The sequence below is a fragment of the Sebastes fasciatus genome, chromosome 14 (assembly GCF_043250625.1).
Source record: "Sebastes fasciatus isolate fSebFas1 chromosome 14, fSebFas1.pri, whole genome shotgun sequence".
NCBI classification, from domain to species: Eukaryota; Metazoa; Chordata; class Actinopteri; order Perciformes; family Sebastidae; genus Sebastes; species Sebastes fasciatus.
Window position 1 is genome coordinate 30120891 of NC_133808.1, and position 15731 is coordinate 30136621.

At 39.3% G+C, this 15731-nt stretch overlaps 1 protein-coding gene across 6 annotated transcripts in view; it reads right to left on the reverse strand.

Annotated features, from left to right (window-relative positions):
• gdap2 (ganglioside induced differentiation associated protein 2) overlaps positions 1-15731 on the reverse strand; it is a 42820-nt gene that overhangs the window by 20265 nt on the left and 6824 nt on the right. For all 6 annotated transcript variants that reach the window (XR_012596976.1, XR_012596974.1, XR_012596975.1 and 3 more), the window contains exons 3-11: positions 14473-14612; positions 14016-14169; positions 12839-12927; positions 12255-12331; positions 10584-10743; positions 8668-8818; positions 7247-7323; positions 5733-5809; positions 5118-5257 (exon numbers count right to left, since the gene is read on the reverse strand). Coding sequence is in view for 2 of the 6 variants with exons in the window: in XM_074657866.1 (XP_074513967.1) it covers positions 5118-5257; positions 5733-5809; positions 7247-7323; positions 8668-8818; positions 10584-10743; positions 12255-12331; positions 12839-12927; positions 14016-14169; positions 14473-14612 (1065 nt within the window). In the remaining 4 variants the exon portion in view is untranslated. The remainder of the gene's footprint in view (positions 1-5117; positions 5258-5732; positions 5810-7246; positions 7324-8667; positions 8819-10583; positions 10744-12254; positions 12332-12838; positions 12928-14015; positions 14170-14472; positions 14613-15731) is intronic.

A 15731-nucleotide genomic window follows, 5' to 3' on the forward strand; every position in this document is an offset into this window, starting at 1 on the left:
TGTTTTCAATGTAAATGTGCAACGGGCCTGCTCAAACGTGGGCGTGACGCCATCGTGACATGCAAGGCTGAACCCCGAGATAAAAATAGTTCAAACTTTTGGAACGCTGCAGCACGCACCACATGTCATGTGACGAGGAATAACCTATCACAGCCCACAGCAGTTATCTTTTCTTTCTTCTGTAAATATCAGTGTACAGTAAATATACTGTATGGAGGAGAAGTTAATCATTTTAGTGCAGGACTACCCAGAGCTTTACGATCTGTCCCACAGACTCTTTTACTTGCTTCACTCTTTCTGTCCGAGGACGTCACAACATCCTGTTGAAAGGTCAGCCAGACTGACGCAGACAGATCGAGCGTAAAGCTACTGCGAGGGATGTACGATGCTGGAAATCCATTAATCTTTTTGACAGCGTTTAGGTTAGTTAGTGAGGCTTTTACTGCTAAATTACCACAACTTCAAACTGCAGGTTTTGGTTGCTTAGAAACGGCAGGCGCGACAGGAGCGCAACATCCAAAGAACCTTGGCTAAAAGGATGAAAATGGCACGACTGGCGTTTTCTACGCGTTTTTAGACGCTGCATGTGAACGACCCCTGAGGAAGCTTACTTGACGCAGGAAGGGCTGTCAATCGGTTAAAATATTTAGTTAATCGCGATTAAATATATTACATTTATTTATAAGGGAGATTTGTCAAGTATTTAATCCTCTTATCAACATGGGAGTGGACAAATATGTTGCTTTATGCAAATGTATGTATATATTTTATTATTGTAAATCAATTAACACAAAACAATGACAGATATTGATCCAGAAACCCTCACAGGTACTGCATTTAGCATAAAACAATATGCTCCAATCATAACATGGCAAACTGCAGCCCAACAGGCAACAACAGCTGTCAGTGTGTCAGTGTGCTGACTTGACTATGACTTGCCCCAAACTGCATGTGATTATCATAAAGTGGGCATGTCTGTAAAGGGGAGACTTGTGGGTACCCATAGAACCCATTTACATTCACACATCTGGAGGTCAGAGGTCAAAGGACCCCAAAGGAGTTTTTCTTCGCCAAAATTTTGCGTGATTGGAGCGTTATTTAACCTCCTTTATGACCAGCTAGTATGACATGGTTGGTACCGATGGATTCATCTGGTTTTGTAGTTTCATTTGATACCAGTATCTTCACTTTAGCTTCAAAAGATCGATTGCGTAAAGAAATTACTGGCATTAAGACGAATTTGCGTATTATCGCGTTAACTTTGACAGCCCTAATTTAATGCTTTTTATTTATTTTTTTCATTTTCCTTTGTGAAGCACTTTGAACTGCATTTTATGTATGAAAGGTGCAATATAAATTAAAAATATTCTTATTATTAACTGTTAAAATTCTAGTTTTTATTTGGAAGATGTTTTTAGTTACTATTTAGTTTAATAAAAACAGTCATCAATTGTGAACTTCACAGCGGACAGAGCAACACCGGGCTGGTACTGATACAACCTCTAACTACATGTGCGGAGTATTTGATGTGATAATCATCCGTATGTGGCGACACGTCGTATTCAAAACAATCTTTGAAGTTTCTCTTTACAATCACAGATTTAGCTCCAGGTCCGACCTCTGGACCGCATCTGTCGGGTGTTTGACACAGCAACGCTGACAGATTATCATCAGTATGTTGATTTTAAGATAAGAAGGAATATTTTTCAAGTTTGTTTATAAATATATGACACTCACTCTATCCTGTATTTATTGACAATAAGAGGAGATTGTCCTGAATGTAATTCAGATTTCATTTAAAAAGTGAGTGGGCTATTGCTTCTTTGGTTTCTATGTTCTTTATTCTTTATTTTGGATTTGCACCGTCAACCGGTTTATTTTCCTGGCATTATTGATAATCTTTATTTTGTAATCTCTGTCCTACTTTGTACTGTAACTGCTCAGGATGAATAAAGCTCTATCCACAGTAAGTTCAGAACAAGAATCTGCTCTCAAATCCTTGAACCCTCTGATTAAGGGCTGAGTCACAGCCGATACATCACCCCGAAAACACGCTCCAAGTTTGGGTTTCCTTGTTCCAAATATGGCCGCCAGATTTCCACGGCGAAACAAAAGCGTTTCACAGCTCGTTTTGCTTTCCCAAAAGTCTAAACAGTGTAACCTTGGCGGTGTCACGCTGTAGCATGAACGATGTATCTGAGCGTCAACGCAGCTGCAGCTCAGACAGAGGGAGAGCCAAAAGAACGAGGGTCAGATGACAGCCCTGGCCTCAAACAGAAGATGATGCGTTTATCATATCCAGCTACAGATTTCACTCTGAGGAGGCAACATGAGGATTTTACATTTTGCACTTTTACATTTCAATAACATCGCACAGATTTAATGTCTTATTACTATAAACAGAGAAACAAACAAAAATGCCAGTGAGCTGTCAAAGAGCCTGTCAGACCTTCGGTTTCCATCTGGAGGACGTCTTTCGTATCATTTCTTAGAAAACGCCTCACGATTTATGTTCGATACGCAGTTCTGGCTATTAAAGAGCGGAGACGTGGAACACGCAGCACAGAACATTAAAGTCGTGCGCTTGCGTGGGCGGGAGGTTAAAGCAATAAGAGTTTCAATCATAGTATGTGGCAGAGAGATGAGACAAAACCGAGAGTAAAACAATGGGATCTAAGCTAATGCCTCATATAATCAGCTTTAGATTTGACTTCAAAGTAATCACAGTTAACACACATGAGTTGCTTTGATCCAAAATGACGAGTCCAATAACTGGACATCGTACAAATAGAACAAAATGTCTATGAAATGCATTTGTTGGAAGGTTTAGATTAAGTTCATCTGACTTTTTGTCCCTTCCAGTGTTTCCGCTGGCAACGTTTAGTTGTGTTTTGAGTTACTGGTTGTAACTTCAGATTTATGAATATGGGAAATGCAAGGAGAGGAAGAGTGGGTGTGACAGCGCCTGGTTTTTATAGATTATAAAAATGCAGCGCAGTCGAGACATTTCATACACGAGAACCTGCCGATTCAACCTGCTTTGGACCCGTTGACTCCGCTGTCACACCATACCACTGACAAACCAGAGAATTACACAGTAACATTTAGGGCTGCCCCGTCTTAAGCTATGTTCACACTACACAACTTGCTGTCTTGTAAGTCTTTAAGTCGTTGTGGTTTTCACACTACATGACTGACCGGAGACAGGAGGTCAAACACACTACACGATCTTTCACCGGGAAGAATCCCAGATGAGGTCTCTAAACTGTTTTGTCACAAAAAACACATGCAAGAAATACACGGTAAATGACGTGATACCATATGCGAGACATATTGCTGATGTTGTCTTCACAAAAGAGCCTGTTTCCACTTGTCTTTTTTACTATTTATTCCTCAAGGTGCAACAACAACTTACAGCACATACAGGAAGTTCCTGTTGTTACAGGTGACCATCAATCCGTGTCTCGCACTCTCATTGGCTGTAGCTCGTGGCCGGAGTCCCCGACAGGTCCAGATGTTTAGCCTGCTAGATATCTGGAATGTGTGTGTTCGTGTCTTGAGCAGTTCACACATGACGCTCGAGCACCGATGTGCGAGCAGCGAGCCAACGCCGATTTGCCTCTGATCTGGGACTTTTTTTGTCGGGGACCGGAAAATCAGGGCTAGTCATGTAGTGTGAACTAGACATTAGTCGATTAGTCGACTAATCAGTCGTTTTGGTCTCAGTCGACTAATATTTCTTTAGTCGATTAGTAACTTTTCATGCTGAATAACTTATTTCCAAGAAAACTTATGAGCACATCTCTGGTAAACACCAGATTTAAAGTCTTTCTGGAGAAACTCCATTAAATCAACTAATTGATAAGTCGACAAAATCGTACGAGTGTTAGTCGACTAAGAATCTCTTTAGTCGAGGACAGCCCTAGTAACACTAGGCCTCATTGGTTGCGCTTTGAAAGGTCAGCGGCATCTGAGGTCAAAGTGAAAATAATTTGAACTTTTAATTTGAACAACGCCAAAGGCCTAATCAGGCGTCACCGCAAACAATGAGAGTGATTTTACCGCTGATCATATGACGGCCGGCTTTAGGCTTCATGGTCAGAGAATGTTTTTGTATCCCGTCTACACTTCTGTCCTCTCTCTCTCTCTCTCTCTCTCTCTCTCTCCCTCCCTCCCGGGGGGAGTACAGTATGTTCAAACATTATTAAATAAAAAAAGGCTCCAAGCCTTCTAATTTTAGAGCAAGATCTAGTTGCCAGATCTATTTTATAATCAAGAGCTAGAACAAAATCACACCTCCTGTTGCAGGGTTCAACGTTCTTGCCCAGTCGGGCAAGTAGGTCATGAATCTACTTGCCCCTATACAAACTGTTTTATTTATTAGTGGCTATCAAGTAACAACAGAGACTAAAGTTAATTGTCATATTTTATCCGCCTTGCTCTCAAAGTTGCGGCAAACTGCGCAATACATAGTTGGGAGTCTCGCCCACATCCTCCAACGCCACCCAACTAAACTCCTGTTTCCAGGATAATTAAAATACTCGCTTACACTTCAGCTCATAAACTTTGTCTTTACCAGCCGCCATTTTCTTGTGAGTGCCCGATTTGTACTGTGCATGTGCAAAGAAGGAAGATGAGAGGGCTCACTCCACAGCTACTTCTAACATCAGCTCCTTTTTTTACCACTAGCAAGTGAGTTGCTAAATTGACGAGCTTGACGTGGCATTTTACTTGCCACCGCGCAAGCCGGCAAACCTTCCTGTTGAGCATGAGTCTCCAAACAATCTAGACTTATAACGAAATCACACATCCTGTTGTACAAATTGCCCCGGTCTCTGTACACCGACAGTAATAGCAGTTACTCTATAGCTGACTGGATTGAACTCTCTCCAGAGAGTCTGCCTGGATTCAGTGGGACCTTGAAAAACGTTTGTACTGCGATCAGTCTGCATCACAAGGAAGCTATAATGGACTAATATAAACGGATAAAAAACAAAGCAAATCCTCTTTCCCACCACAAATACTTGTGTACTACACATGTAGCCTGTATCCCAGTAAGAAAGTTAAGAAACAGTTATTATCTCAGTGTAACGAGGAGTGTAAAATGTCAGACTCACTTGGCGTCGACGATGTCGTAGACGTTCTTGAGGAAGTCGGAGTCCAGGTGGTTGTGCTCGCCGGTCAGCGTGTGGAAGTAAACCATCACGTACTCCTTCACTGTGATGTGGTCCATCACGTGGATGAAGTACAGCAGCGCCTGCACACACAAACACACACCAAATCACTCTTATAGTCTTGGATTCTCCAACATTTTCTATATCATTTTACAGTATTCACATTTCTTGTGTTTGTTTTAGTTTCTTTTGGTTCAAGTTTTAGTGTTGTTGGTAGACGGTGGTGAATTTAAATTACAATAACAGATGTTTTGAAGAGGTCCAACATGTATTGTGGAATGCCAACATATGTGCACACAAACGAAACACATTTGCACATTTTGCACACGGCCATAAGCACATGTGAATACAGATGAACACGTGAAAAGACACAAACACAGATGCTTAAAACACGCACAAAAACACATCTACTGAAACACGCACATAAAACCCACCAGACACAAACACACAACTTGGTATCTCACATTAATATAAAGACGAACATGTGCTCAAATATAATATATAATATAAATATCAATAAAAGCATTTTACTTTGAAATAATTATTTTATTTTGTTACCTTTTCGATGTCGATGAGGGTCACTGGGATGTTTCGTCCAACCAAAACCATCACTGTCCTTCCACACATGTCCACACCTGAGGACACACACAATATTAACGGGTCAAACACACACAATTAATCCCCAAATATCATCTCTTAATTCAACAAAGACGGTGTCACTGTGACATCTTCTTCACTGGACTTCCTGTTGATGCAGTTTTTTTCTTTTTCTGTTCAGCTATGATCGTGTTTATCACTGCTTATGTTCTGATATGTTTTGATAATCATTAATTTAAATGATGTATAAAAGGAAAAATGACAAACATTCATTGGTTACAGCTTCCTAAAAGTGAGGATTAGCTGTTTTTCACAGTTGTATTTCATTGTAAATTGAACATGTTTGGGTTTTGGGCAGCTGGTTGGACAAAACTAGATATTATAAGATGCCACGGTGGGCTCTGAGAACTTGTGACAGACTTTTCCCTCCAATATTCTGACATTTTATAGACTAAATGAATAATTAATTTATTCTAAAAAAATAATCAACAGATAAATTGAGGAATGAAAATGAAAACATTTACACCAGCTGATAGAAACAGAGGTTAAATCGCTGATATGTTACATCAAAACTGGACCGTTACGTATCTGAAATCGTTGTTCTGAAAGCGTCTCGAGATAACGTCTGTTATGATTTGACGTTATATAAAAATAAATTGAATTGAAGTTGTGGATGTCAGTCTCCTGCATGTGAAACACCATCATATATTGAATTTAGAGGTGCAACAAGTTGTTATTTGATTAAGTTATATAATTGACAAATTTGATGATCAGTTAATAGTTTGCCATGTTATGATTTGAGCATATTTTTTATGCTAAATGTAGTACCTGTGAGGGTTTCTGGACAATATCTGTCATTGTTTTGTGTTATTAATTGATTTCCAATAATAAATATATACATATATTTGCATAAAGCAGCATTTTTGTCCACTTCCATGTTGATAAAAGTATTAAATACTTGACAAATCTCCCTTTAAGGTACATTTTGAACAGATAAAACCACAAGAAGAAACTTAAATAATCTTTTAGAAAAGCATTATATTCTGTTCTTTTGGATTATTTTATACATTATGTGTGTGATTTATTGTGTTTAATTTCAATTAAATATCGTTAAGATTAAAAAAAATGGAGTCAGGAAGTTCATATGGGTTTAAACATATCATTTTAAATCTGAGGTCGTGGGCAAATTGACCTTTGACACCCATAACCCAAATGAGATAACACTGGGGCTAAACTGTGTAACAACGCTGCCTCCTACTGGTAGTTAGATTGAACTGCACCTTATAACAGCTGGAGATGGAGATACAGGGCTGTGGTGAATGAGGTGGAAGAAACATAAATGTACCAGATGAAGAATCACCCAACACATTCTTCTGTTTCTTTTTCCTTTTACATCTACATTACACGGGCGACAGATTCACACTTATGTAACTTCCCTCTCTCTCTGTTTCTCACACACACACATGAACACATACCGGTTTGATATAAGGCCTTCAGTGCAGCGACGTCTGACAGATCCTCTGCTCTCGCCCGACACAGCCAGCGGTTGTAACTGCAGGAGAGAAACACACACGCACACGCACGCACACACGCACACACACACACACACACACACACACACACACACACACACACACACACACACACACACACACACACACACACACACACAGAGAGAAGTGGCTTTAATTTATGGCTCATGGTTACATCGCTGCAACGCGCAGCATATTATACAGATTAGACATACATCTGAAGTAATAACAACCGTCTATCTGGGAAGATTTAAAGGCAGGAAGGGCTCAATGAAAGTAATCAAGAGGGGGAAGTTTCATGGTGATATCTATTAAACATTTTTGAGTTTTCTCAGACATGGTAAGCTACATAAAATCGAGAAATGCGACCAAGCAGAGGCAGATTTACGTCATCCCTGTTTTGTCTTGATGCTTCTGTGATTGTCAGTTTTAAACTCTGGTTCTTAAAGCTTCAGTAGGTAGAATATTTTTGGCATCATCGGGCAAAAATCCCATAATAACCTTTCAGCATATTGTAATTCAAGTGTTCTGAGAGAAAACTAGACTTCTGCTCCTCCTCATGGCTCTGTTTTCAGGCTTTAGAACATCTAGCCCGTGACGGGAGACTTTGACCAATCACAGGTCAGTTCATTGAGAGAGCGTTCCTATTGGCTGTGCAGAGGCGTCACAATCTTTCTCATTTTACAGTTAAACCGTGCACTACAAGATGATTCTGAAATCATTTGAGGAGAGAAATAGGCATTAACGTAACAGAATATTGATTCATATTTCATCAGCGCTGTCTAGTTTGACCGTTTGGTTTGAGTTTACGAGTGATTTTTCAGCCGGCTCTCATAGACAGCAGCTGGACAGCAGATCAGCTCTGACTGCTTGTTTTCCTCCGGTCTGTGAAATCTTGCAGATGCCGTTAGGAGCACCGGAGGACAGAGAGGAACATGATTTTTTTCAGGTTCTCTTTCATGTACTACTGTCAGGATATAGCGACCGTCTTATAAAAATAACTTTTTTTTTTAAATCACATTTGCTCCAATCTCGCCTACTTTATCTTTAAGAAACATTATTCCATTTCTTACATCTGTTTATGGTCTTAATTTTGTGAGTAAAAACTTCAATGCAGGAATCCCCAGTGTCCCCAGTTTAGTTCTGACTGGGTTCCCTTGTTGCACGTCTTCCCACGTTTCCCATCTCTTCCTACTGTCAACTACTGAATAAAGCCAGAAATGCTAATGTTGCTAATGTTAGTGCTCATGGGACAGGACTCAACGGGTCACAACTGAGACTTGAAGCGACATATTTTATTATATAAAATGCATTTTTCCCAGAATGTTCCAGTTATTTTAGTTAACATGGTGTTGGACTCTTACTTCCTCTGGTGTTGTTTCTGGATGGCCGCCTCCGACATCTGGCCCTGCAGGATCTGTTTCCGCTGTTTGTCCACGTCGCCCTCCATCCGGGCGAAAGCGTGATTCCCCACCTGACCCAGATCTGACTCCAGACTCTCCTCTTCAGAATCATCTACACACACAAACAAAACACAAACAAACAGATGACAACCCGACTTCTCATTTATCTGCTAGCATCACTTTATTTGTGTTTGAAGACAGAATCCAAGCTCTGGTCTCTGCTTGTTTTTCTAAAAACCACATGTACGGTGACGTCCACGTTATTTTATCTACATCCAAATGGGCATGTGCGTCTGTCAGTGTGTATACATCAGGCCTGTTGTTGTTGGGTTTCACTCGCAGGCGGCCTGCTTGCTTTGGATCAACACCCCAAAGCCACATCTCGTCACCTCTGAAGCGCCACGCCAGCAGACGTTCGGACTGGAGGTCAATGGAGGCAACAGGCTCAACGCCGAACCCACAAACACACTGATGTTCACAATCCTCTTCACCAAAAACTAACATTTAGACAAAGGGCAGGCAAAAGCTCGTACTAAATACAGTTTATAGGAGGCCTTAAAGGGAGCTGCCAACAGTCTTTATGTCTCATTTCAACCTTTTTCTTCTTCTTCTTCTTCTTTGCGGGTTTTATTTTCGGTGCAATGGAGCCAAACACTGAACATGCAGTCATATAAATAAATAAAAAGCCCTTTCTCAGTTCCTCCATGGCTAAAGCAAAAACTATTCAGTCTCCATATGGATGGAGGACAAATAAAAGGTAAGAATACAACATGTAAATTGTATTGTTGGGTCACACTGAGCCTCCAGAAGAGCTTCAATATGACTTGATATAAGTTTCTGGAACTCTACTGGATAGATCATCCCTCATTTGATACTGGCATGGTGACTGTTTTTAACATCATTTAGGAGCATATCAGTGCAGAATGGTTGACTGTCAGATCCGAGAAACTAACTTATTATAACCTTATTGATTAGCTTACTTTGCTAACCTACGTCACTGCTTTATGGAAAAGAACGCAGATGGACCCGCTCTTTAACTCTCAACTGAACAAAGTTGAGGGTGATTTTGTTTTCATTTTTTCAAAAGTAAAAACACTGTAAACATGAAAAGCTTCACATTATTAACCTATTAAAAAACGGGTCTTTATTTTGCACTTGACGCTTTCCTCGGTTACGTTTTGCCTAAAAACTGAAATAAAAGCCGACATCTGTCTGAAGTCAAATTACACCAGAGGAGAGGAACAAAACAACAACTGGTTCCTCTTGAGAAATAGAGCAGAACACAATATTAAATTATGCCATAAAGGCACATCAAGTGATCTTGGACTATGTTTTATTGACACAGGAAAAGAGTCCAAAACTAAATATGAACCATTTGAAGAACAGAAAAAGATGCCTGCTCTTATAAATAGATTGCTGACATGAACATTACGTGTCCTTTCTAATGCCGGGAAAACATTTCATCACATTATATATATATATATATTAATATATATTAATATATATAATAAATATATATAATATATAATAAATATATATATATAAATAATATATATATATATATATAAATAATATATATAAATATATATATAATATAAATATATGTATATAATAATAAATAATATAAAAATATATATAATAATATAAAAAATATATATATAATAATAATATATATAAATATATATATATAATAATAATATATATAAATATATATATATAATAATAATATATATAAATATAAAATAAGGTCTTTTTTATGATGTCCTTGTTTTATGATCTTTCTATCTACGTAAAGTGTCTTTGAGTTTTTAGAAAAGCGCTATATAAATAAAATGTATTATTATTATTATTATTATTATTAAGGTTTGTTTGTGTACCTTCTAAGGTTCCTGGTTTCTCGGCGATGCGGATCTGTCTCTCTGGGACGACGGGTTCCCCCTCAGAGTTGCCAATGTCGGCTGGGATGAGAGGCAGGCAGGTCTTCTCCTCTTCCTCAGAGCGAGGGTAGTACAGAGGCAGCAGCTTCTTGTACACCGTCTGAAAGAAAAATACACACATATCAGTATTCATATTAAAGCCCAAAAGTATACGTACATATTAGAAAGCAGGGTGGCATAAGGAAGACCGACATTAAATAAGTGGAATATGTGGGTTTAACAGCATCTAACTCTCTGAATTGACCTTCAGCAAGACATTAAAGGCGTCAGTATGCTTCAACGAACAGAGACCCTGTTTACACTTGGTTTTAAAATGCCAAATATAAAATAATAAAATAGTCTAAAAGTGTTTTCCATTATCACCATCTGAATGAATATCACGTCTCGCCCCACTCTCATGGCTCTTTCACACAGTAAAATACTGGGATAACCTTTCATGCACCGCGAGTGATTTTCATTATTCACACCTTCACTACATTCAGGAATACTTCCGACTTGCACCTTTTCACACATGACATGACAATAGATAGATAATAGAGTCAAGGGACAGTCCAGCAGATGGCGGTAATGCCAACTGTCATAAAACTCAACAGAAGAAGAAGAAGATGGGGCGAGGCTGGAAGTACGTGTACGCGGCGGAAGAGTTATTATTTTCAGGAACATGGCGGGTGAGGAGTTGTTTTTGTCTGCTGCCAATGTTCTTGTAATGTATTAAATAATCAACAAGTTTGTGAGACAAGTAATGTTTTTTTCTTGATGTGCTTGAATCAGAAACATGCATTCGATACTCAAATATGTCATCGGCGCAGTCTTGTGATTGGTTCGCTCGCTCCACTTGAAAACGTCTTTTGTCAGACGGACGTAACCCTTTACGTGCTTGTCCATTCACAAGATGTCAAAACTCCAGCAACACTATATAGAACAACTTTATTGTAAGACCAACGCGTGGCCTTCATGAGTTTCATCAGGGCTGAAACTCAAAGTTGTTCTATATAGTGTTCACAACACAGCCGTACCGGCATTTTACCTGAATTGTTACACAAGGTCTTGAGATGGGAAATTTGCGGTACAGAATACCCTGAGTATCGATCCCTGCTCCCATTCACACATGACCACATGCAAGAAATGTTCCTGAACATTTCATGGATTGACTGCATGTGCAAAAGGAACTTAAGACCCAGGCTTTTCATCCTGCCTTTGGGTGTGGCCGCTCACAACAGCGTTAAAAGCACACTTACACCTTAACGTTGTCCCAATTAGGGGACTGAATCATCTGAAGGATGCAGACCAGAAGGCGGGTCCTTCAGAAGACTCAAAGACGAGGCTGACCAAAACTAATGGGGACTTTAGGCGCTTTTCATCAACATATAAATACAGAACTTCCCATTATTTCCATCAGGAAGACGCCCGCAAACAGCTGACAAAGTGTAAATAAGAGTGGTAAACACAGTGGGCATGAAGCTTAACCCACCTTTCACTCACTGCAAGATTAATCTGGACACAGATTATAAATTCCTTTCACATTTTTGTGAATATACTTCTCAGTAAACCATACTGTGACGATTGTGGGATGTAGTTTTTAGTTAGTTCACAGACTAAAGTCACACAAACCTCCTCTGTGTCTGACACGGCGAACACCACGGCATCCAGCCTGTTTCCATGATTCTCCAGGAACCGGCGCACCGTTCCTATAAAACACATGAACACACACTGCTGTTACAGTACACAATAAGACATGACAAACGACTTAACAATTAAAGGAATTATACATTTAGATTGACCATCTATAGTGTTCAGTGAATGTTCAGTTTTACATCACTGGATCTGTGATGTGTTTGTGTGCATCTGAAACGTGGATGTTTCCATTATCAGATTATCAGATCTTATCAGGTCATCATGTGCGTTTAAGTGATAAAGGATTGCAGTGTGTGTTATAATTAAATGTCTGCCTGTATAAATTGTTGACCTAATTTTGGAGTATGAGTCGTATGTGTGTGTCTCTGTGGGGCTGAGGTTAAATGTTATTTAGTCCCACATACTCACAGATAATCGTCTTGGAAACTGTGTCTACCAAAGAAAAGTAAAGTATAAGATACGACACCATAAAGAACCATCACTAAGTTGTGTACGTCTGTACCTCACTGATATAAAGCTATGTGTGTGTGTGTGTGTGTGTGTGTGTGTGTGTGTCTTACTGAAAGCGATGTGTGTTGCGTCCGCCAGTGGGTAACCTCTTTTGGTCGTGTTCACCACACAGAAGCCAACAGACGCCATCGACTGCTCTCTGAGCCCACAAGAAAAACAAATGACTGGTTAGATGGTTTCCACACACACACACACACACTTTCCAACAAAGACAACTACACATTCCATAAGTAAAAATATAATGTTATTAAACACCTTTATTGATATTCTTTGCTTCCACAGCTATTAAAAACCCACTGTGGTCACTTTGTAAACCACATTCAGAGCCGCAGTATCGATCAGGAAGCCTCAATGTCACAAAAACTTCCATCTCGTCAAGCAAATACAAGATGCAAACAACAAATCGTAGCTGGTGCGAGAGGCTTCAGCAGCTTTTATGTTGTGGTCTGAGGCAAATCCTGTATTTTCCACTTCTGAATTACTGCATTTTACATTATTACAACTTTAATGAGTTCATAGTAGGGCTGTCAAATTTAACATGATAACGCTTTAACGCAAATTTGTTTTAAAGCCACTAATTTCTCTGCAGTTTCTAGTTTTAAAGCTAGAGTAAAGATACTGGTATCATATGAAATTAGAAAACCTAAGGAACCCATCGGTACCGACCATTTCATACTAGCTTGTCAGGAAGGAGGCTAAATAACGCTCCAAACTTACGCTACATTTTGGCGAGGGAAAACTTGGCATGGCCGTTTTCAGAGGGGTCCCTGCAGCTGTTGTTGCCTGTTGGGCTGCAGTTTGCCATGTTATGATTTGAGCATATTGTTTTATGCTAAATGCAGTACCTGTGAGGGTTTCTGGACAATATGTGTCATTGTTTTGTGTTGTTAACTGATTTCTAATAATAAATATATACATACATTTATATAAAAGAGCATATTTGTCCATTCCCATGTTGATAAGAGTATTAAATACTTGACAAATCTCCCTTTAAGGTTAATTTTGAACGGATAAAAAATGTGCGATTCATTTAAAATGAATTACGATTAACTACGGACAATCATGCGATTAATCGTAAAATCATAGAGTGTGAGTATTTATTTATTTTGATGAGTATATTTAAATACTTTTTATGAAATAAAAAAAATCTTATGAACGTTCACTGTTGTTAATATCATACATTTGTTATTCCATTATATACATTTGATTAAAAAAAATAATTCTTACGCTGCCAGCTGCATGGTGTTCCGATAGCAGCTGTACAGCGAGCTCTCCGCCGCCGTCCTGTATTTGGATTTGTACTTCGGTCCCACCGTGTGGACGATATACCTCGCCGCCAGGTTGAAGCCTTTGGTCAGCTTCGCCTCACCCGTCCGACATCCTGCACACAAACGTGCAAATTATTAGATTAGAAAGATATTATTTCAAACATGTAACAAATAAGAAAAACACAACAAGTTTGAAAAGGAGAAGGCAGAAGTAAACGCTTATGAGATAATATACTGTATATCAGAGTAACGATGGCAGTTACGACCCTTTTTAATGAGTTCAGCTGAGCGTCATGTGCCGGCTTTTGTTTCCAGTGAAGTTCATATTTTGTGGTCTCCCACTGACATTCATGTCCTCTGCCTCCAGACTCTGCAGCATCACCGAGCAGCCAAACTGTTCCTGTTTCAACTCGTACCTTTGAGTTTGAGCAGCTCGTCTCTCAGCTCGGGTCCCGCCAGCTGGTGGACTCTGTCGGACACCGGGTTCTTGTCGTTGAGCGACTCGTTGCTGGTGTTCACGATGGCGGTGCAGTTCAGCAGAGCGATGTCCCCGCAGCTGTTGTGGAAAGGAAAAAAAATGTATATATGTTAGTTAGAATGATATGATATGTAAAAACATGTAGGCACAAACACATTACATGTGATCTGGCTACAAAATACAACTATTTTCAAAATTGTATTTCACTCTTAATCTTGCACAAATCAACGACGGCGTATTAGTGCCATTGTAGGTAAAAGAAAATTAACTACAGAGCCGGGTTTTATTTATCATATCATATCACTTTTAAATTATGGAAAGATTTTATCGTAGAAAAACAAACATTTTATAACTGGGACGGCCAGCATTTACTTCGGGACGGTTTAAATTGTATTTCCGGATGGTTTGAGCCCCGCATGTGCTTTACTCTTATTAATATTTCATACCTACTTCAGTATTTATTGCAGTGAATCCCCAAATATCAGCACAAGCCATTTACCATGAAGATTTAGACATTTATCCAAAGTCAAAAGTGAATTTTATTGCTTCAGTAAAATCATTTCTTTACTCTGGAGCCCTCCAGGGTTCGTTTGGAGAGAATATAGAGGAACTACTCGAGCACGTGTTGAAAGCATTTGGTCACAAGACGAGTTCAGCCTGCAGGAACGAGAAGGGAAGAGGGTTCTTTTTTTTCCTTCTACATCATCTCTTTTATGTTAATAAAAGATGAGTCAGGCACTAACTCTTACTGAGAAACAGACCGTGTTGGCAGTCACAGCCTTTAAAATGCTGTTTTATTGAGTCTTATCTACATCTGTCTGAATCTTAAGGTTACAAATACTTAAAAGCTTTATATACAATGACTGAGCTACGTCAACAGCCTCACCCTCCACCCATTAATCACAGGAACTGAAAGCTTTGCATGCTGCTTGTGTATGAGTTATAATCAGCTGGTGTTTGCCATATCAAATTGTTCATGTGGCAGCATTTTTAATTTGGTAAAAATTGGGAAACGTTTTTGGCAGCAGCAACGAGCTCATCTGAAAGTGAAGGTAACGCTGCTGCTGTGACCATTAAATGTAAGCAGTAAGTAGATTTAAAGGGGACATATCGTACTTGTTTCCAGGTTCATACTTGTATTTTGGGTTTCTGCTAAAACATGTTTACATGCTTTAATGTTCTAAAAACAATATTATT